Source organism: Moschus berezovskii, chromosome 27 (assembly GCF_049115385.1).
Source record: "Moschus berezovskii isolate FMDL1 chromosome 27, NW_MosBer_1.0, whole genome shotgun sequence".
Taxonomy (NCBI): domain Eukaryota; kingdom Metazoa; phylum Chordata; class Mammalia; order Artiodactyla; family Moschidae; genus Moschus; species Moschus berezovskii.
This window is the reverse complement of record NC_142486.1, coordinates 33747055-33769317: the sequence shown is the minus strand read 5'-3', so window position 1 is coordinate 33769317 and position 22263 is coordinate 33747055. Positions and strand designations below refer to the sequence as shown.

Below are 22263 nucleotides of genomic sequence, written 5' to 3'. Positions count from 1 at the left end.
CTAGGGTAGGTTGCCATTCCCTTCTCCAGGGGATCTTCTTGACTCAGGAATCGAACTCAGGTCTCCTGCATTGGCAGGCAGATTCTTTACCATCTGACCCACCAGGGAAGCCCTAAAACAACTCTGCCAGGTAGCTAATCTTCGAGACTTCGTTTCACAGATGAGGAAACCAAGGCTCAGAGAGGTTACATGACCTTCTTAAGACTGTTGTTGCTGTTCAGTCACTAAATCATGTTTGATTCTTTGTGACCCCATGGACTTCAGCATGCCAGGCTTCCCTGTCCTTCACCATTTCCCAGAGTTTGCTCAAACGCAGGTCCATTGAGTCCGTGATGCCATCCAACTATCTCATCCTCTGTTGTCCCCTTCTCCTCCTGCCCTCAATGTTTCCCTCCATCAGTGTCTTTTCCAATGAGTTGGCTCTTCACATCAGGTGGCCAAAGTGTTCTTAAGATTACACTCCTTGTAAGCAGCCCTAAGGTCTGAACTCTATCATTCATTCGGGACCCTCACTAGTGATCTCTCCTCTTTTAGAGGTGAGGACCTTGAAACCCAGAGGGAAGGACAGCCAGTGAACCTCTGGCACCACCAGTGCTGGGATCCAGAGGTCTCTCAGATTCCCAGGCCAGCACATCTTCCACGGAACTGAGACCTGCCCAAGGAAGCATCAAAGTTTACCCCAGGGTGAGGCCCATGGAAACCATTATTCCTTTTTCCAGACTCATACTTCATTTCACTGTTAATTAAAACTTCCAGCTGCAGATCGTCCCCCTTTAAATTAGGCATGCTGTTGCCTAGTAAGCAGTCATAACTGGATTGGGGGGAGGTGGCCATACATTGTTCAAATGAGATCCTCCTGCTTGGAACCTTGCATTGGGAGTTTGTGTGTGTTTGTGTGCGTGCACAAACAACAGAATGCTCTTTGCACTCGCTCAGGCAAGCAGCATCACAACCCATCACCTTGGAGGGGGAGGCACTAGCCCAGCGTACTGGCAGGGCAGCTGTCTGATTGGGGGCACAGAGGCAGTGGCTCTGCTCATAAATCTAGGCATTGTAGCAACTGCTCCCATTCTCCTGAGATGTCGATGGCCTATTTGCCTAAATGCCTTCCCCTTCACTCACCATCTGCAGCTGAGGAGCCACACAGCTCTTCGAGATCCTTTCCTTCTTTGCCTTTGGTTTGCAGAACAACAGAGAGAGGAAGTCCGCCTCGGGGATGAATTTCTACACTTCTCTGGCCTCGACTGTACCATCACCCACTCTAAACTCAGCCTGGCACCCAGATGGAGGAACCTTTTCCTGATCAACTAAAGGCTGTCACACTTTTGAAAGCATGACTCATGATACATCTTCCATCTCTGCCCTGCACACACACACACACCTACCACATCACAGTACGCTTTCTACCCAGGATTAGCCTCTAATGTCAGCCATGGTGAACTACCTTTTTAACGGCCACAATCTGTAAATGAATGTCATGACTCCCTGAGGCGTCCTGACCTACAGTGTAAAAAGTAGCTAGGGGCAAGGATGACTTGCAGGAAGCCCAGGGCCTAGTGTTAAGGGCACCCTCTGTGTTTCTTCAGTTCAGTTCTGTCCCTCATTTGTGTCTGACTCTTTGCGACACCATGGACTGCAGCACACCTGGCTTCCCTTTCCATCACCAACTTCTGGAGCTTGCTCAAACTCATGTCCATCGAGTCGGTGATACCATCCAACCATCATGTCCTCTGTTGTCCCCTTCTCCTCCTGCCTTCAAACTTCCCCAGCATCAGGGTCTTTTCCAAAAAGTCAGTTCTTCGCATCAGGTGGCCAAAGTATTGGAGTTTCAGCTTCAGCATCAGTTCTTCCAATGCATATTCAGGACTGATTTCCTTTAGGATGGACTGGTTGGATCTCCTTGCAGTCCAAGGGACTCTCAAGAGTCTTCTCCAACACCACAGTTCAAAAGCATCTATTCTTTGGTGCTCAGCTTTCTTCATAGTCCAACTCTCACATCCATACATGACTCCTGGAAAAACCATACCTTTAACTAGATGGACCTTTGTCAGCAAAGTAATGTCTCTGCTTTTTAATATGCTGTCTAGGTTGGTCATAACTTTTCTTCCAAGGAGCAAGTGTCTTTTAATTTCATGGCTGCATTCACCATCTGAAGTGATTTTGGAGCCCCCCAACATAAAGTCTGTCACTGTTTCCATTTTTTCCCCATCTATTTGCCATGAAGTGACGGGACTGCATGCCATGATCTTAGTTTTTTGAATACTGAGTTTTAAGCCAGCTTTTTGACTCTCCTCTTTCACTTTCATCAAGAGACTCTTTAGTTCTTCGCTTTCTGCCATAAGGGTGGGGTCATCTGTGTATCTGAGGTTGTTGATATTTCTCCCAGCAATCTTGATTCCAGCTTGTGCTTCATCCAGTCCTGCTTTTCCCATGATGTACTCTGTATGTGTTTCTTACAGGAATTGATTTCCAAGGTAACTTTCTTGCAGAGAGTTCCAAGTGCAAAAGAAACAAATGTGGGCTCCAGCCCAGGAAGGGGTGGTGCAGAGGTCTCCTCCATCAGTAAGATCATGTGTGTTCATGCTAAGTTGCTTCAGCCGTGTCTGACTCTTTGTGGCTGTAGTCTGCCAGGTTCCTCTGTCCATTGGATTTCTCAGACAAGAATACTGGAGTGGGTTGCTATTTCCTATTCCAGAGGATCTTCCCAATCCAGGGAGCGAACCCGTGGCTCTGTGTCTCCTGCACTGGCAGGCGGATTCTTTACCACTGAGCCACCTGGGAAGCCACGTGCTTCTGGATGTAGCATGAGACTGCCCTGGCCCTTAAGAGGGAGGAGAGGCTCAGAGGCCTCCATTCAACCAATGAGGGTGGTGAACAAGGCTCACCCAGCATGACTCCACAAGAACACATTCACGGGCTCACCCACAAGGTCCAGTCCCTGAACGTCCTCTATCGCTGGCCCTTAACAATAACATTGTTGGTGCTATAACATTCCAGACCCCACAAACGAGGGATGGTTCGAATCAGGCAACGGTGATGGTCAAGAGGAGGGGAAGGAGAAGAAGGAGCGGGGAGAGGCAGCAGAGAGGGGCTGGAGTAGTGGGGAGGGGAGGGAAGAAAGAACATTTATAATAGGATCACCTGCCATGTGCCAGGCGTGGTGTGAGGATTATCCCTAATCCTCATATCAACCTTGCCAGAACGGTATTAAACCCCTCTATCAGGAAATTAGGCCATGGGGAGACGAACACTCTGAAGGCCATACAACTACTATATGGCCAGGATTTGAACCTAGATTCGTTTGACCCCTATGCTGTTGCTTTTTCCACTACAGCAATCTGCCTCCCAGAGACAGATCTCAGCAACCATGGTAACACCCAACATTTTGGAAAGGGTCGCCACCAATATTCCAACTTCTTTAATAACTTTGAGGGGAACGAATTCCTCTCTGTATAATTTAACCCCAAGGTCATCAGAGCACACCATGGGCTCCAACAGCAAGCACTAATACTGCAAATGGCTGAAGAGTATTATAAACCTGAATTGTTACATAGATACTCATGATTAAAACAAACAAAAAATAAACACCCTTGTATACAGTATTAAAATAAATTGATTCAATATAGATTTTTATTTTGCAGACTTTCTTTGTGTATTTGCCATTAATCTTCTGGGAGCACTTAGCTTATTTACTCCAGGAATTTTGCTGTTTATTTAATTGTATCAAACATTTAATTAAAAGAGCTATCCGCTTGCTGCTAACTCTCTGAGCATGGAAGCTGAGCTGTGTCTCATGAGGATACAGTATCTGTTACTAGGTGTTTCCAAGTCAGAGAAGGTCAGTGGAATTATTAGTGGTTCTAATTAGTTTTCTCACAAGCAGTCATGTTATTAGACCTAAAACTAGGTAGCAAGGGATTTTTTTTTTCTCCTTGCTGTTGAAAATAGCATCAAAAAGTAATATATGCTGCCAACTACTTTCATTTTTAAAAAAGTGTTTATTTAATTTGCTTGGCTGTGCCAGGTCTTAGGTAAGGCATGTAGGATCCAGTTCCCTGACCAGGGGTTGAACCCAGGCCCCCTGAACGGGGAGCACAGAGTCTTAGCCACTGGACCACCAAGCAGTCCCTGCATGTCCCATTCTTTGTGACCCCCATGGACTGTGGCCCACCAGGCTCCTCTGTCCATGGGATTCTCCGGGTAAGAATACTGGAGTGGGTTGCCATTCCCTTCTCCAAGGGATCTTCCTGACCCAGGGATCAAAACTACGTCTCTTTCAGCTCCACTAGTGAGCCGCCAGGGAAGTCCAAAGAAGTCCCTACCAATTATTAATATTTTCTTGAAAAATCTCATCCAGAACATGGTTTCCCACTGCTTCCAATGCTCCTCTGGTCACTTATTTTAGGAACTATACATTTGCTCCCATATATGATGTAATTGGATCTGTAGAGGATTTCATTGGCTCTGGGGAACATTCTCATTGGCAGCTTCCTTTTATCCTCACAGCAACTATGACTCCCAAATGTTCAGAGAGGAGCTAGGAGGCACAGCAAAGTTACACAACAATAAAGGCATCACACAGCTGGTACATGGCAGAGAGGAAAGGAAACCCAGCTTTCTTGACTCCAAGTAGATGCCTTTCTCTGCTGCCCCCAGATACACTTTAGGTGAGCCATACACTTAATGTGGTTTATGAAGGAAGGGCTCCGGGAGAAGTCAGAAAGGAAATAGGGGAAGGAGGTTAGGGAAGGGGAGAAAGCCAGGCAATGGTGTGACTATGGACAAATCTTAACATCAGCCTGAACCCACAGGGAGCTCGAGAGTAAACTGCACCTCGGAGCTTGCCCAGAAGCAACAGACCAGCCGGCTTTCGTACTCTCACCCTGGTTAGTCGTTGGTTACAGGAAGGTCGATGCTTTCTAACTGTGGTGCTGGAGAAGACTCTTTAGAGTCCCTCAGGCTGCAAGGCGGAAAAGGCAATGGCAAGCCACTCCAGTACTCTTGCCTAGAAAATCCCATGGATGGAGGAGCCTGATAGGCTGCAGTCCGTGGGGTCGCTAAGGGTCGGACTCGACTGAGCGACTTCACTTTCACTTTTCACACATTGGAGAAGGAAATGGCAACCCACTCCAGTGTTCTTGCCTGGAGAATCCCAGGGACGGGGGAGCCTGGTGGGCTTCTGTCTGTGGGGTCACACAGAGTCGGACACGACTGAAGTGACTTAGCAGCAGCAGCAGCAGCAGCAGCAGCAGGCTGCAAGGAGATCAAACCAGTCAATCCTAAAGGAAATCAATCCTGAATATTTATTGGAAGGACTGATGCTAATGTTAAAGCTCTGATACTTTGGCCACCTGATAGGAAGAGCCAACTCACTGGAAATATCACCCTGATGCTGGGAAAGACTGAGGGCAGGAGGAGAAGGGGGCAATAGAGGAAGAGATGATTGAATGGTATCACAGATTGGACGGACATGAGTTTGAGCAAATTCCAGGAGATGGTGAAGGACAGGGAACCCTGGTGGGCCGCAGTCCACGGGGTCACAGAGTCAGACATGACTTAGCGACTGAACAACAATAATATCCAGGAACCCACCGTTTTGCTGCTGCAAGACAATCACCCTCTGAAGGTCCCTGAGCCTTCATCAGCAAAGGTGAGGCTGGGCACAGAGTCGAGAAAGGGATCCAAGGAGCCCCAGGTGGGTGCCCGCAGTACCCAACACACCATGCCTTTCTCACTCAGGTAGCAAGGGTGCGCTGAGCATCCACTCAGGGCCACAGAACCCTGCCACCCCCTTCCCCCAAGTCTATCTTAATCTCAGCAGTAACTTCTCCTTTACAGCACTTATTCCTGCCTGGAATTTCCTTGTCCATTACATTTACTCAGGTGCTGTTTATTTCTTCCCACTGGAATTTAAGTTTCACAGAAGCACAAACCCAGGCTGCCAAGTTGACCATGGTGACCAGCAAGATTCTCCCAAGAGGTGGTAGTTCCCCTAAAAACCTGGAAGTCCAGAAGGAATTGTCCATGAGAATAAAGGGGGAAGAACATTCCCAGGAGAGGACCTGATAAGTTCAAGGGCACTGTGGTGGAAACACACTGGGATGCCTAAGGGACAGAGAGAGGGCCTCCGCGAGCGAGAGGGAGGGGACACATGGGGATGGGCCAGCTAGCGCAGGGTGTCACCCCAATGAGGACAGTGGCATTCCCTCAAGCGGCATTTCTGACAGGGAGCCATCAGAGAGGCCAACGACTCCCGAGGGAGATGGTGCGTCTGTGAAGGTGACTCACCCCAGCACCCCCACCCACCACCATCTCTCTGATGACAGGCCTCTCTGCACTTCGTTCAACCACCCTGCTAGTCACGGATAAGCTGTTAAAGGCTTTTCACGGGCTGATTTTCTATTCAGTGGTTTGCTGATGAATGCCGAAAGGATATATGTAGCCTTACGCCAACAAGACATGATAGTGAGGTTTTATAAAGAGACAAATTATAGTCGCACATAAGACAGAAAATCTTTGCAGCGCAGCAAGTCCCCACACTGCTGAGCTTAGCAAGTCGGGGTCTGCTTCCTGAGACTAAAATTTCAGTAGAAGGATGTACCCAGTTTACCTCTTCTCCTCCTCCCTGTGCATTTCTGAGTAGCTACTCATACCCCACAACCCCCGTTACATGGCACTGGGGAATGGAGAGAGCAGGTGTCAACATTCCTGTCTCCCTGGCGGTGGGAAGCAGACACATGAGGAGGCCTGGAGCCGTCTCTGAGTAAACGGAACCGGTGGGAAGTGAAAAATCGGTCCTGTGATCCTTGTGCATACCTTGGAGGAATTTCAGGTGAGTCAGGAGAGCTGGCGATGGGCTGATTGGTTACATGGTGAAAAGGAGCTGTCAGTTTTGTACCTGGGCAGGGCTCAGAGAAGGGCTTCGCTGGTTGCTCAGCAGTAAAGAATCTGCCTGCCAGTGCGGGAGACTTGGGTTCGATACCTGAGCCAGTAAGATCCCCTGGAGGAGTAAATGGCTACCCGCTCCAGTATTCTTGCCTGGAGAATCCCATGGACAGAGGAGCCTGGTGGGCTACAGTCCGTGAGGTCACAAAGAGTCGGACATGACTGAGCACGCGTGCAGGGCTTAGAGAGGATTTTTGTTTTCAAGTCAGAGATGAAGAATCCCAGGCAAGGAGCATGAGAGACTCATACAAAGTTACAGAACTGGGAGGTACCTGTAGCCAAGAGCTTCACCCAAGATTCTCCTGGTCCAAGGTTAATGGATCTTCCTCACCATCGTCCTCTCCACAACAAGATGAGTGAAGTTGCTCAGTTGTGTCTGACTCTTTGCGATGCCATGGACTGTAGCCTACCAGGCTCCTCCGTCCATGGAATTTTCCAGGCAAGAGTACTGGAGTGGGTTGCCATTTCCTTCTCCAGGGGATTTTCCCAATTCAGGGATCGAACCCAGGTCTCCCACATTGCAGGCAGACGCATTACCGTCTAAGCCACCAGGGAAGCCTCTGCCCAAAGCTGTGATGTGGGTCACAGAGCTCAGAAAGCATCAAGAACACAATCATGTAAATATGAGGGATGACTCCCGGGGGAAACTACGTTCCCAAATTAGATCTGGACTTTTTAAGACTTAGGAGAGCTAAGCTTAAGCTTCTGTTCCTGAAACGTTTCAAAATATGCCCAGTGGAGTTAAGAGGAAAAGAAAATCCCCCTAGGTTTGCGCTTTAGAGTTGATGGTTTGGGTGGTGGGAGCCTGATTTACTCCCTCTGTTGTTCAGCCACTTAGTCGTGTCTGACTCTTTGCGCCTGCATGGACTGCAGCATGCCAGGCTTCCCTGTCCTTCACCATCTCCCAGAGTTTCCTCAAACTCAGGTCCACTGAGTCGGTGATGCCATCCACCCACCTCATCCCTAGCGGCCCCCGTCTCCTCCTGCCCTCAGTTGGCTCCTGGAAAACTCACTGAGCGGGGAACACTTAAGATGAACTCCTCAGGCAGAGACGAAAGCAAAGGGACCTTACCTTTTTGTCGCTGAGGCCAGTCACTTGGTCCACAAACTCCTCCTGGATCATGAAGGCGGCCAGGTTGGCTGTGTAGCTGGCCAGGAAGATGACAGCAAAGAAGGCCCACACGGACACCATGATCTTGCTGGTGGTCCCTTTAGGATTCTGGACCGGCACGGAGTTGTTGAATACCAGGCCCCAGAGGAGCCAGATAGCTTTTCCAATTGTGAACGAAGGCCCGTGGGGTGCTGCAAACGACAGGAAGCATACTCTCAGCGCGCCCGCAAGACACACGCTGGGGAGCACGCACTGGCTCCAGCAACCCTGAAGGCTGTCAGAAGACAAGCGTATCTCGTCACTGTCCCAGGACCACAACCACAAGTTCTTTTTTCTCTAAAAATTAGCGTTCTTCCCACATTTCTGTATTGCCGACTTTTTGCCACATTTCTTAAAAGAAAAGCGAAGATAGGAAGGAAGGAGGAAGGGAAGAAAGAAATAGGAAGGAGGAGAGAATGAAGGAAGGGAGGCGGGAAGAAAGAAGGAAGAGAAAATGGCTATGAAAAATGCAGGCTTCAATTAGAAGCAGTGTTATGACCTGTTTTAAACGTGGATTTGATTTCCTTTTTGGGGGGTACATGGACGGCCTTACCAAAAGAAATATGTGCGTATGGGCTGATTCGGTATGCATGGGTTGTGATGTCGTATAAGAACCATGCAATTCAGAGGGACTGCTGTTTGATAATCTAATCTGATTGTCCCTAGCAATGGCTCCTGTTCAAACTCAGATGTAAGATGTGAACAATGTAGAAATTAAACCAAACCAAAATGCTCTCCAAATGGAGACATTAAGGAACAGAACAATAGTGCTTAATTCTCCTAACACTTCACAGATGGGAGACATTTGGTTGCAGGGTCATTGAAAATGAACTCTGATATCACAGCACTGCTTCTCCCTCTGCGTATTCTTAAGATTCTTAAGTGTTCCTTGCATCAGACTTAACTAAAGAGGCAGAACAATATGCCAGAATTTATTGGGGAGGAGAATATGCAGGCTGTAAAACACACATGTTAGAGCTTTCAAGCTGTTTTTGTGCAAGGGAGAAAAAAAATCAATTTATGCCCTCATTTCATGGGGAAAAGAGTCTTCCTTTAACAGAAGGTTAATTTTTATGTCATTTAAGTAAATGAAGATATGAAAAAATGATCTACTTAGACTTCAGTTGGCGATGCACGTGGAGTGGGCAATAAATAAAAGAGGCAGAAGTGAATCCAGATTGACGGAAATTATGAAGTTCTGGGCAGAGAGCCTAACTAGGAAACAGGCTTTCTGTACATGGAGGGCAAACTCAGGCTACAGCAATACTTACAATATCCATATACAACACATTAAAGAGAAGGCAACTAATTCTATTATCCTCAACCTCAAGCTCTCTGCATTCTCTTTGCCTCATTTTATGAACTTCTGGGCTTATACCCAAGAGGCTGAGAACTCTTTGCAAAAAATAATTAGAGTCGATCCAGTCAACTCCATGAACTACTTAATTTTATTAGGGTTGCCTGTTGATCAGAAGTGACATCTATTTGGGAATCAGAAATGGGCAGTTGCAGGATAGCTGTCCAAGACATTTAGGAATTCCTGATTAAGTAGACTGTTCCTGAATCATATAATTCCCCCGCTAAAGGACTGAAATGTAACAGAAAACTATTTTGTGCAAGGAAATAAGTAGCTGTCATTTCCTGAGAGTTTCTACATGTGGATGAGCAGAAAACAAAAAGCCTCCAGGTGATGGAAGGGCTGGAGAATTTGCACGCTAGATTCCTTCCTTCACAACATTGTACACGATGGCCTTTGGGTAGTTTTTTATTAATATCTTCCAAAATACATCTCAAACGTGTCCGTTCACCTCCATCTCCATCATCTCCATCCAAGCCCAAACCACTGTGACTCCTTCTCTTGGAAACCTACAGCTCCTTCCTTAACTGGTCTCCCTCTTCCCACATCATCTCGATAGGCTGTTGTCCTTCAATCGCTCAGCTGTGTCCGACTCTGTGACCCCATGAACTGGACAGCTTATATTGATAGATAATAACTTTGATAGATAGGAACTGAACTTTCTGCACTATACAGGTGTGTATGCTGCCTTTTCCCTGCCATAGTATTTTGAAGAAAGTCTGAAACACTTACCACTGACTTCGTCTTATACCACTGTCTACCTCCCTTAGGTCTTTTCTGTTTCATGGGCAGGTCAAGATTGATCCTGTGCCAAAGACTTTGTATCTGCTAAGATACACGACCTTGTAAAGCCTGCATGGAAGGCTTTTCCCTCAGTTTTTCATAGGTTGGAATCCTTCTCATCCTTTAGGTGTCAAGTCAAGCATCATCTCTTCCTGAAGCTATGCCCTTCCTGACCATCACATTTAAGATGTGCTCATATCCCATCATTTTTCCCCCCCGTCCTCTTGAAATTTACTACAATCTGTGATTATTCATGTATGCAGTTGACATACTATTTCCACAACTAAATTATCAGTTCCCCAAGGTCAGGAACTCTCCATCCAATTTATCACATTACCCTCCTGCTCCAGTACCTGGCACGATGCTCGGGGCTGGTGTACTGGGATGAACCAGAGGGATGGGATGGGGAGGGAGGTGAGAGGGGTGTTCAAGATAGGGAACACATGTACACCTGGGGCAGATTCATGTCAATGTATGGCAAAACCAATACAATAATGTAAAGTAATTAGCCTCCAATTTAAATAAATAAATAAAAAATCATCAAATAAATGCATGAATTCACTCACAACACAAACTCTGATTTTGCAAACGTAAACATCTACTCTCCTGAGATATTATCACCCATAGAAAACTGCCTCAGGACCCAGTCTGTTGGAAAGCTTCTTACTAGGTTAATTACATTACCTGTTTAGTGAAAGACTGGCAACTCTTCCATTTAGACACAACATGATTATTTAGGGCATTTTTACTATGTTTGGTTGATGGAAGGTGATTTATGTGGTAATCACCACTCTTCAATGGTTAAGAAGAAGCAGGAGGACTTCAATAAAACTAAGTTCCCAATAGATCCCCATGACCTGCTGGCTGTTTTCAACATTGAATCTTCCTAGTAGAAAGAAGATATGGCAAAGTGCCTTGTTTTTAAAATAACTGTACCTTGAAGATCTGCTATCTTCCATCACCTAAAGTCATTTTTCAGGAAACCAAATTTTTCAGATTTGGTCTTGGGATTCCTCTGATACCATTTACTTAGAATGTGTTGTGCATTGAGAAAAATTCACTCAAAATTGTGTGATGTGTTTATGCATAAGGCTCAGGTGCGGGCCTCATAATAAGTTATAGCCAATGAATGCATCCCAATTCAATTTTCTGCTTACTGATTGCTACTTTATCAAGTACTAATGCACTAAAGTCAGGCATTTTCAAGAGGAAAATGTAACCGGGGAAAATCACCATTTTGTCAATATATTTATCATCAAACAAATGTGAGCTCAGAAGTTTAGAGAATGGTCTTAACCCAGATTCTATAAAACATTTTCTTTGCATAGACTGAAGTTGAGACTCAATAGTGGTTTTAACATTTCTTTTGATGCACATTTTGAAAGCTAATTGCCAGAAAAAACTGCTTCAAATAAGCTTTCTCAACAAATACCAGCAGTTTTTACCTAACAACTACCAACTCCACATTATAGCAAGCTTAAAAATGCCTCATGTTTTAAGTCTTGTCCTTCTTTTCAGTTGAAGGAACTAACCCGTACCTGGATGGCATTGCACATAGAATTAATGACATAGCATCATTAATATGATGGTATAGCAAGGCAATGTAGGATCATGTGTTCTAAATCCGAAATCTTCACTGAAAGTCAATTAAATGGCATTGACTTTGAATCATGCATATGAAGGCAGCCTCACCTTTCCCTTTGGCTAGGTTTCTGTTGTATCCAACAGGACTGAAGTATTCAAAGACGAAGACAGCTATGGCAGAGACAATGAGCAGCATCACAAACATCATCACCCAGACAGAGGCGCTGAATGGTTCTGCAGATAAAAGAGGCCAGAGGGATGGAGATGTGATCAGTTACGTGATCAGTTACTCCTCCTCACAACCTGGGCAAGCAGGAAGCCTAGAGGTCCATTTTCAGATTCACTGAGAAACCCACTCTGGTATGAATTTCATCTTTCAAAAGAAGCTGTCATTGTGTCCTGTTTGATGCTTGGTGACCCCCATGGCCTGTAGCCCACTAGGCTCCTCTATCCATGGGATTCCCCAGGCAAGAATGCTGGAGTGGGTTGTCATTTCCTCCTCCAGGGGATCTTCCCGACCCAGAGATTGAACCTGTATCTCCTAGGAAGCCCTTCTCATCGCTTATTCATACATGTAAACCATTCTCTACTCTACAAAATACTTGAGGTATTTTATAAGACTGCAGACAATAGGATAAAAATAGAGAAGAGCATATGACATTTTACAAACCAGGTCAAGGGTAATAAAAACAAAATAGAGTGATAAAACCAAGGAGAAAGTTAAAATGCAAACAAAGAGGCCACAGGGTCATAGGTAATTATAGCATCATCCAGGGAACCAAAGCTAAAGAGAAACAAGACTAGACTCGAACAGTCAACCATAACGCTTCTGCAAACCAGCACAAGTTTTATTTTCATTTTTATCTTAACACACTGGAGTGATGGTGTGTGGGGAAGCCCAGAAGTAAAGGGAGAATTATAACCTGAAAGAAAAGGTCATAAAATTATGGGAGTGACAAGAATACTGGAAAGTCATAGTCTGCCCCCTCTGCTATTACTCTCTTCCCTTTACCTTCTGCTTCAGACAGATGAGATCTCTACAATTCAAAAATCTTGTTGAGGTTGGTAATGGGAGTCAATGCAATTGAAAAGTCATTTGAGGATATTACAGTCACACGATAATTCAATGAGAACGCATCGCTTAAAGATAGAGGCAGTGAGGTAGTAGATGGATGGATGGTTATTGCCCCTAAAAATAGCTTTCATCAGTTCATTTTCGTGTGGGTGTCTCAGAAGGATAGGGCAAGACACAGGGTTCTATATCTCAGATCACTTTAGAAAGGTAGGAGATATTATGTAAAATATATTAACGTTTTTATTAAAACTGATCTAGGATATGAAACTGAGCTGAATGAAGCCTTTTTATCCATGTATGACATAGATTTGCTAGAAAATCAACTGAGAATAACATTTTTTAAATGAACGTAGCTCCACCTGATCGCAGTTGGGAAGAAACTGCCCTTGGACAGCAATGAACTTAGAATTTTTTCATCATGAGCAAATATTTTCTAAGAATAAAATATAAAATGCACAGTAATACCTCTGGAATAATAGACATTTTATTATTTTTGAATTTTTTTTTTCTGATGAAGCTAGTAATAAAAGTAAGGAACTAGGCTCATAGCGGGCCACCTTTTTATTAAAGTCTGTGATTACCTAACATAGGTCATCACAAATTCCAATGTAATGAGCTTATAATATATAATAAAAAGTTAATATGTCTGAAGCTTTGACTATACTGAATAATTTTAAAACCTGAAGGGATAATTTGTAATGCAGTTTGATAGTGCAAATACATTAAGAAGCAATAGGTACAAACACAACTTACTTGACTTAAATATACAAAATGAGCTCAAAGAAATTAATAAGACTATCACTGAAATTTATCTTATTTTTAACTTGAGTACAAATAACATCACATACCTGAAATCATAGCAATTTGGTAATGAGGTTTATTCAAAAGGGGGAGACATAAATGAAAAATTAGGAGGTTAAAAATTACTTAATATTCAAGAATAGAGATGTTAAAGTAATTCTCCAAGTTGGCTGTGCTAATGGCACAGTGTCTTACCAGAGGAGGATCACTGTAACGAGTAAAGGAGCAAGTGCATGTGAAGATTTGGTGGTGTGCTTTGCACTGTGTATGCTCAGCTGCTTCAGTTGTCCCTGACTCTGTGTGACCCCATGGGCCACAGCCTGCCGGGCTCCTCTCTCCATGGGATTTTCCAGGCAAGAATACTGGAGCGGGTGGCCATGCCCTCCCCCAGGGGATCTTCCCGACCCAGAGATCGAGTCTTCTGTATTGCAGGAAGATTCTTTACCACTGAGCCTTCAAGGAAGCCCTTGCACACTGTACACACACAATAAATTAAATGGAATAGCTGCTTGGTTCCATGGTTAAAGCCAGAACTGATGGTGGTGGGTGTGGTGTGGTGCTGTCCAGGGTCCTGAAAAAGGAATACTGGTTTAAAACGTTGGTGTTTATTTGCTAGGTTGTCTCACAAAACTCGCTGGAGTATATCGCAGAACTCAAGAAACTAGCTTACCCAGTATATTTGCCCATTAATTACAAGGAATGTTAAAGGATATGAATCAACAGCCAGATGGAAAGATATAGAGGACAAGGTATGGGAAAGAACGTGGAGTTTCTATGCCCTCTCCAGGCACACCACTCTCCCCACACTTTCACATGTGCGCTAACCTAGTAGCTGTCCCTTTGGATTTTTATGGACCCTTCATTACATAGGTGTGCGTGTGATCAGTCACCAAGTCATGTCCGACTCTTTGCGACCCCATGGACTGTAGCCCGCCAGGTTCCTCTGTCCAGGGATTCTCTGGGCAAGAATACTGGAGTGGGTTTCCATTTCTTTCTCCAGGGGATCTTCCTGGCCCAGGGATTGAACCCTTATCTCCTGCATTGCAGGCACATTCTTTCCCACGGAGCCACCAGGGGAGCTCAGTTTAAAACATGCATACTTATTAATCTGATAACTCATTTTCTCTGAGGGTAATGAGGACATTATTAAAAAGTATTGGGAGAAATCCTCCCTGAATTCTTGTACCAACAGGGAGAATCTGTAAGACTGCAGTGAACTTCACTGGGCACCTGATATGTCCTAATCACTAACTGTTCATAAAATCAGATGGAAAATGATCAAACAACTTATCCCAGATGTCTTCTTACTTCGAAGCAATGACATCTGTCACCTGACTATGAGCATGGCAGAGAGATTCTGCTATAGAATTTTGGTTTCAGGTACCCATGAGTGCCATGAAGGATGGCTATTTTCAGACACCACACACACACACACACACACACACACACACACACACTCACACACCACAACAAAGCAAATCATTAGAACAATGGTTGGGGCTTCCTAGTTAGCACTTGTTGTAAAGAATCCGCCTGCCAATTCAGGAGATGCAAGAGACGTGGGTTTGATCCTTAATCCCTGGTGTAGGAAGTGGCAACCCACTCCAGTATTCTTGCCTGGAGAATGCCCTGGACAGAGGAGCTTGGCGGCTACAGCCCATGGAGCTGCAAAGAGTCGGACTTGACTGAGTGGCTGAGCATTCAGAGCAGTGGTGAGCTACCATGTGTCAGGTCTACGATGTGACCCAGAAATATTTTGAGACAGCTCTGGATTACTTTCTCTACTGGCTTAAAACAGATTCAACATCTGTCTGTGAAGGAACTTTAATCCAGAAGAGACTCCAGCTCAGTACGTCTGTGGATCAAAGATGCTAACCTTCTTGGAAAGTCTTTAGAGCTAACTGAATGGAAACACTGTGAGAGATGTCATCTTTGTCCTTGAAGAGTCACTGGTTACATTTTCACACAAAAGCTCAGAGGCATTACCTACAAGTGTTTCCGATATAAGTTAATGGAGTTTGCAGAGGAGAGAGAATAGGAAGTAATGAAGAGCAATGCAATCAGATTGCGAATGTTTGGCTCTTCCAGATGACTGAGCCAGTGAATGGAAAAATGTAGCTTCGCATGGTTCATTATGACTTTCAAAACCTGCAGATAATGACCGTAAATGAGGGGGTGCAAGTCAATCAAATAGGGAGGCAATTTGGTGACTAGGAAGAATATTAAGCCTACTGTGTAAAAACAGCATTGAAAACAGATTCCTCTGCTTACAATTTATTTTATCTTTTAAGGTGCAGTAGGAAGAATGGGGTGGAAAAGAGGTTTAGTTAACATGAGCAAAAATACTTGACTTTTACAGAAATGTTCTACTAATGCAGGTAAAGATGAAATCTAGGGAAACTCGGTTGAGGCCAGATTCAATATCAGTGACCCATATTTACGAGACAAGTCGGTTGATATATATATATATATGTTTTCCTCTTTGATTGAAGTGGATCAAAATTTCTCTGTAGCGCACTAAGGAGATGAGTGGATGGTTTGTGATAAGAAACAGATCTCTCTCCATTTCTTTCATGAACTCCCTTCCTCCAACCCTTTCTTAACCTCTAGGGCCAAAGATTTCTGTTAAAGGATCCATAGGGAACAGTGAGAGAATGATTAGGGGTGACTAATGTGAGAGTATATCATAACTACGAACAGTCTGCGCGTGTTGTCAATGTCAGCGAGTATTTTTCACAATACATGAAGCTCCTTTATTAAGATATGGGCATCACTAGCCACATCAGAAACTGAAAAAGTGTTCCTCGCTCAGTCATGTTCAACTCTTTGTGACCCCATGGACTGTAGCCCACCAGACTCCTCTGTCCATGGAATTCTCCAGGCAAGAATACTGGGGTGGGTAGCCATGCCCTTCTCTAGAGAATCTTCTCGACCCAGGGATTGAACCCAGGTCTCCTGCATTGCAGGCTGATTCTTTACTGTGTGAGTCACCGGGGAAGCCCACTTGACCCTAATCTGTTTTCTCTTTCTCATGCAGTTTTCTTCTAGGGGGGTCAGTGTTTGTCTTAACCTTTCCAAATTTGGAAGGTTATATGGGAATGCCAAGGGGACGTTAATCTGAACCCTATGATCTTCAAGACAGGTTTTGACACTCTCAAAACCTATTTATGATGACAAAACACTCAGCACAATGATTTCCTTTAAAGAAAAGATTTAAAATGCTTGGCAACATCCCATGCAGTTTCATCTACACCAGCCAGGCTACCGAATGCATAGGTGCTAAAGAAAACTAGATAGTAGGAAAAAAATGGAACTACCTTGGTTTAAAAAGTACTACCTTTAATGCAAAAACATAAATGTATGAGGTAGTTAAAAGGGAAGCAAGAAGAATTTCCTCCCTTACAAACCATTCAGCTCAAAGGGTAGTCACATTTAAAATATGATTCCATTAATTTTAAAACGGTGTATTCTTTTCAGACTGCTTCTGTTTTGTTTGTTGGAGTCCTGGTATAAATCATCGCACAGTCATCATTATTTTTACTCTCACATCCAGTAAATAAATGACTGTCATTCTAATGAGGGATGGAGGATGGGTATGTGGCTGCTAAATAAAAGTTTATGAGCTGACTTAAATTAACTGTGGGCCGACAGGTTTATTTTTTAAATGCTTTCAAGGCTCTAAGCAATATATCTCCTAATCTATATTTTACAGTATCAAGGGCAGTGTCTGAACATGTGATTATATTTTTAGTGGCTATTTCCTAGTAAAAGAGAAATGAAAGATGTTAAAAGGGGGAAAAACTGGGATCATTCAAATGCAACACGCTTTCAATATGCTCATGTGATTAAATGGTACTGAACAGGTCCTAACTGGTCCTGCCATTTGAGCAAACAAGACAGAATACCTGTGACTCACAGGAAGGCAACAGTGACTACAAAGCTCACATACCTAGAAAAGCAGAAGGTGAGACGGTGCCGTTACTTCTGGAAACCATGACGCTGATTCCGGTCTCCACGAAGGGCACAGAGAAATCCACCACTTCGGAACGCTCCTCGTTGATGGTGAGGGAGCCGACGGCCATGACCGCCCGATGGTAGACCACCTGGACGGAAGGCCAAAACGAGAGCCATCTTTACCAATCCTTCCCACCATCCCGGAGGGCCCAGGGGTTGACAAGATGACTGACCTCCCCAATCATCCCATTCCACACGTTGTTCACTTTTTTCCCGTGCTTCCCATTGGTCACCAGGTAAAGGTCGTAGGTGAACTTCACCGTTCTGGAAAGCTTCTTGAGGATATCGATGCAGAACCCCTTGCAGCATTTTTTAACGTTCATGCCTTCATTGGTCGAATTGCTGCAGAGAAAACCCCAGGACGGTAGAGGATTAGTAGTGGAAAATGTGTTCTTGGTCATTATCTACACTGTTCTGCTATTTTTCACACGGGAAATTGAGGCTTAAAATGAGGAAGTGGCTTTTTCCAAGGACAAGCAGTAGGTTTATGACAGCAAAAGTAGAAAGTGTTCTTAATGATGACAGTAATTGGACAACACGTAATGTTTATTGAGTATTTATTGTTTGCTAGGCACTGTGATAAATGCTTTATATTAATTGTTGGATTAATCTTCATGACATTTCTCTTAATTAGGTAGTATTCAGATCCCTATTATACAGATGAGAATTACTACCTCTTATTTTTTAAAGCTTGTAAGACATCAAACCTCTTTAGATCAGTTTAGTCATCTGATCTAAACTGAATTATTAAAAAAAAAAGTGGAAAATGGAGGAGAGGAAGACATGAAATTATCAGAGCAAGGAGAGGTTTGCCTTCTTCTTTCACTGAAGATAGAGGTTAGCAACCAAAGGGAGAAAAATGGGCGCCTTACTTCCTTAGGAAAGGCACTTTCCTTGCTGAAGAAAACTAGGAATTCTCAGCTAAGAATCAGGAGACCTGGGGTCTACTCTGTGCCTGAGTCTATCAACTTAATGTTTCTTGATCGAGTCATATGTCAAATGAAGGCTCATTCATAACATTTTCCCTACATGGCAGGAAGGGTAAACGGTGACATTATTAAATAGTAATGCCCTTCATCAGGAAAAAGCCCTATTAAAATACAGAAGGCATTGCTGTCTTATAAAAACCTACCCAGCTTATACTTGTTGCTTTGTACCAGCCACTGTGATTTATTTACTTGACCAAGTCATATTAGTCATATTCAAAGGACACCCACAGAAAAACCAGAAATGCTTTTAAAAGGGGAGGAAACTGAGGTCTTCCTAATTGATAATAAAAACTAATTAAACAACTCAAGTGGGAAGATCAAGACCTCTTTGGGCAATGTGCTTGGTTGCACCTTGCTCTGGGGCATTCCATTCGCACGACGCTCTGATGCTGACACATGTATATCACGGGATACATGCTGTCTGAATATTCCACTGTTGGCACATCTAAGCACTAACATGAACTATTGCCAAAGCACTAAAACGATGTTTACAGAATTCTAACAGCGTAATACGAAAATACTTATGTTTCCATATCACATGATAAAAGTAGGTTACACAGTGATACATACAGAATAGTCAAAGCAATATAAAAACAAATGAGCTTACGATGTAGTTGGATGGAAAAACAATGAGATAGGAAGCAGAGCTATTTTTGAATGGTAAGACATGTCTTTCTTTTTTCATATTTTTAGTCCTCCCCCAATTGTCTGGAGTGAGTATATACCATAAACATAATTGGTTAACCACACACACATATTAAGCACCATTGGTATACATCTATATCCAAGAATATGGATAGATTTGACAACCTAACTTTGAGTAGTGGAAGTGAGTTGCAGAATAAAAGCTTCCCCCCGCAATGTTTTCTTTATCTCAGGGTCACAGATCACCTGTCCTAAATTGCTCTCTTCACCACTGCCCCTTCCGATCCTGTTTTTGAGTTCTGCTCAACTGACTTGCATCTGCCAGCCAGGACCACCACGGAGACCACACTCTCCAGCCTTGAGGCTGGACAGCCTGCTCGGTCCCTGCTGCCCTCAGCCTGGGGGCTGAGGGAGGCCACACCGCATAGATTTACAGATGACGGATGGTTGGGGGACTTAATTCTGTAATACAACAGGAAGTAGGGACCTTTCCTCTCCCTACTGATTTCCCAGAGCAGAAAGGGTCAAGCTGGAGTTGCGACTGCCATAAACACAGAAGTATGTCCTAAGTACATTCAATTAATGGCATGTCCAAATATGATTTTCTTCTTGGTATCTATGGCTCTTTGAAAAACATGCCCATATCAAATTCTCTATTTTTCTCTTTGGCCACTATAGGCCGTGCATCAGTGCCTCTTTAGAACCTCTTTCCACCTGTATCCCCTTCATGCTCTGCTTCTTCCCTTATTCTATCACAGTCTTTTCTTTCACCAGGACAATCTGGACAGGAGTTAAGGTTTAAGGTTCAAGGTCACAGCCATTTAGGGGCCTCACTGCTTTTGTGACCTCACTGGGAACCTCAGTCAGTTTCTAAGATAATTATTGCCCAGGTTCCCTAACACTTAGTGTATTCTAGATGCCAGTGGTCACTGATGTATTTTCACCCCACAAGCACCCCCTGAGTAGCTACTCTGTGCAAAAACATGGAACAAGATCCTGGGGACGTGGAGTGAAAAAGATCAGCAGAAAGTGCACTAGTTGAATTTAACATGGAAGTGATGGGAACGCAGACCACACTGGGGACTTGCATTGGTTCTATCACAGACCTTGTGTGTACATGGAGCGGGCATGACAGCGACACAGACATCCGAGAATCTCCGTTCTCTGCCATTACCCAGAAGACTGGGAGACGCGTCAGAACATATACAGGGAGAGGGATCCAATAAATCATCAGTTCTCGGCTCTCCCATTTCCCAGTGTGGCCAGGGGATGTGCCTCGCAAGTCAGACAGAATTTCAAATCCTGGGTCTGCCCTTAACAAGCATGGAAACTCAGACGGGTCTCTTCATTCACAGACTTTGATGTATATACTCGTACATGGAGAAAGCTGATACCTACCTTGCAGAATAGTTGGAAAAATTAAATAAAATATCTAACGGACCTCTCACATAAGTGCTTGAAAATACATTTCCTCTCTTCTCACCAATGATTTGACAGTTTAGGGGATTAACTGACAGTATAACCATTTAATAGAAAGATATATCCATCTGAATGCAGAGTTCCAAAGAATAGCAAGGAAAGATACGAAAGCCTTCCTCAGTGATCAGTGCAAAGAAACAGAGGAAAACAATAAAATGGGAAAGACGAGAGAGCTCTTCAAGAAAATTAGAGATACCAAGGGAACATTTCATGCAAAGATGGGCACAATAGAGGACAGAAACAGTATGGACCTAACAGAAGCAGGAGATATTAAGAAGAGGTGGCAAGAATACACAGAACTATACAAAGAAGATCTCAGTGACCCAGATAACCATGATGGTGTGATCGCTCACCTAGAGCCAGACATCCTGGAGTGTAGTCAAGTGGGCCTTAGAAAGCATCACTATGAACAAAGCTAGTGGAGGTGATGGAATTCCAGCTGAGCTATTTCAATTACTAAAAGATGATGCTGTGAAAGTGCTGAACTCAATATGCCAGCAAATGTGGAAAACTGTGGCCACAGAACTGGAAAAGGCTAGTTTTCATTCTAAACCCAAAGAAGGGCAATGCCAAAGAATGTTCAAACTACCGCACAATTGCACTCATCTCACATGCTAGCAAAGTAATGCTCAAAAGTCTACAAGCCAGGCTTCAACAGTATGTGAACCAAGAAATTCCAGATGTTCAAGCTGGATTTAGAAAAGGCAGAGGACCCAGAGATCAGATTGCCAACATACACTGGATCACAGAAAAAGCAAGAGAGTTACAGAAAAACTTCTGTTTCATTGACTATGCTAAAGCCTTTGACTGTGTAGATCACAACAAACTGTGGAAAATTCTTAAAGAGATGGGAATACCAGACTACCTTACCTGCCTCCTAAGAAACCTGTATGCAGGTCAAGAAGTGACAGTTAGAGCCAAACGTGGAAAAACGGATTGGTTCCAAATTGGGAAAGGAGTACGTTAAGGTCGTAGATTGTTGCCCTGCTTATTTAACTTATATACAAAGTACATCATGCAAAATGCTGGGCTGGATGAAGCACAAGCTGGAATCAAGATTTCTGGGACAAATATCAACCTCAGATATTCAGATGACACCACCCTTATGGCAGAAAGTGAAGAGGAACTTAAGAGCCTCTTGATGAAAGTGAAAGAGGAGAGTGAAAAAGTCGCTTAAAACTCAACATTCAAAAAACTAAGATCATGGCATCTGGTCCCATCACTTCATGGCAAACAGATGGGGAAACAATGGAAACAGCAAGAGACTTTATTTTCTTAGGCTCCAGAATTACTGCAGATGGTGACTGCAGCCATGAAATTAAAAGATGCTTGCTCCTTGGAAGAAAAGCTATGACAAACCTAGATAGCATATTAAAAAGCAGAGACATTACTTTGCCCACAAAGGTGTCTAGTCAAAGCTATGGTTTTTCCAGTAGTCATG

At 43.9% G+C, this 22263-nt stretch overlaps 1 protein-coding gene across 1 annotated transcript in view; it reads right to left on the bottom strand.

The window, feature by feature from the left end:
• Window positions 1–22263, bottom strand: part of GRIN2A (glutamate ionotropic receptor NMDA type subunit 2A) — a 433921-nt gene that overhangs the window by 77233 nt on the left and 334425 nt on the right. The window contains exons 5-8 of the mRNA XM_055409472.2: window positions 17883–18051; window positions 17645–17798; window positions 11928–12053; window positions 8018–8247 (exon numbers count right to left, since the gene is read on the bottom strand). Of these exons, the coding sequence (XP_055265447.2) occupies window positions 8018–8247; window positions 11928–12053; window positions 17645–17798; window positions 17883–18051 (679 nt within the window). The remainder of the gene's footprint in view (window positions 1–8017; window positions 8248–11927; window positions 12054–17644; window positions 17799–17882; window positions 18052–22263) is intronic.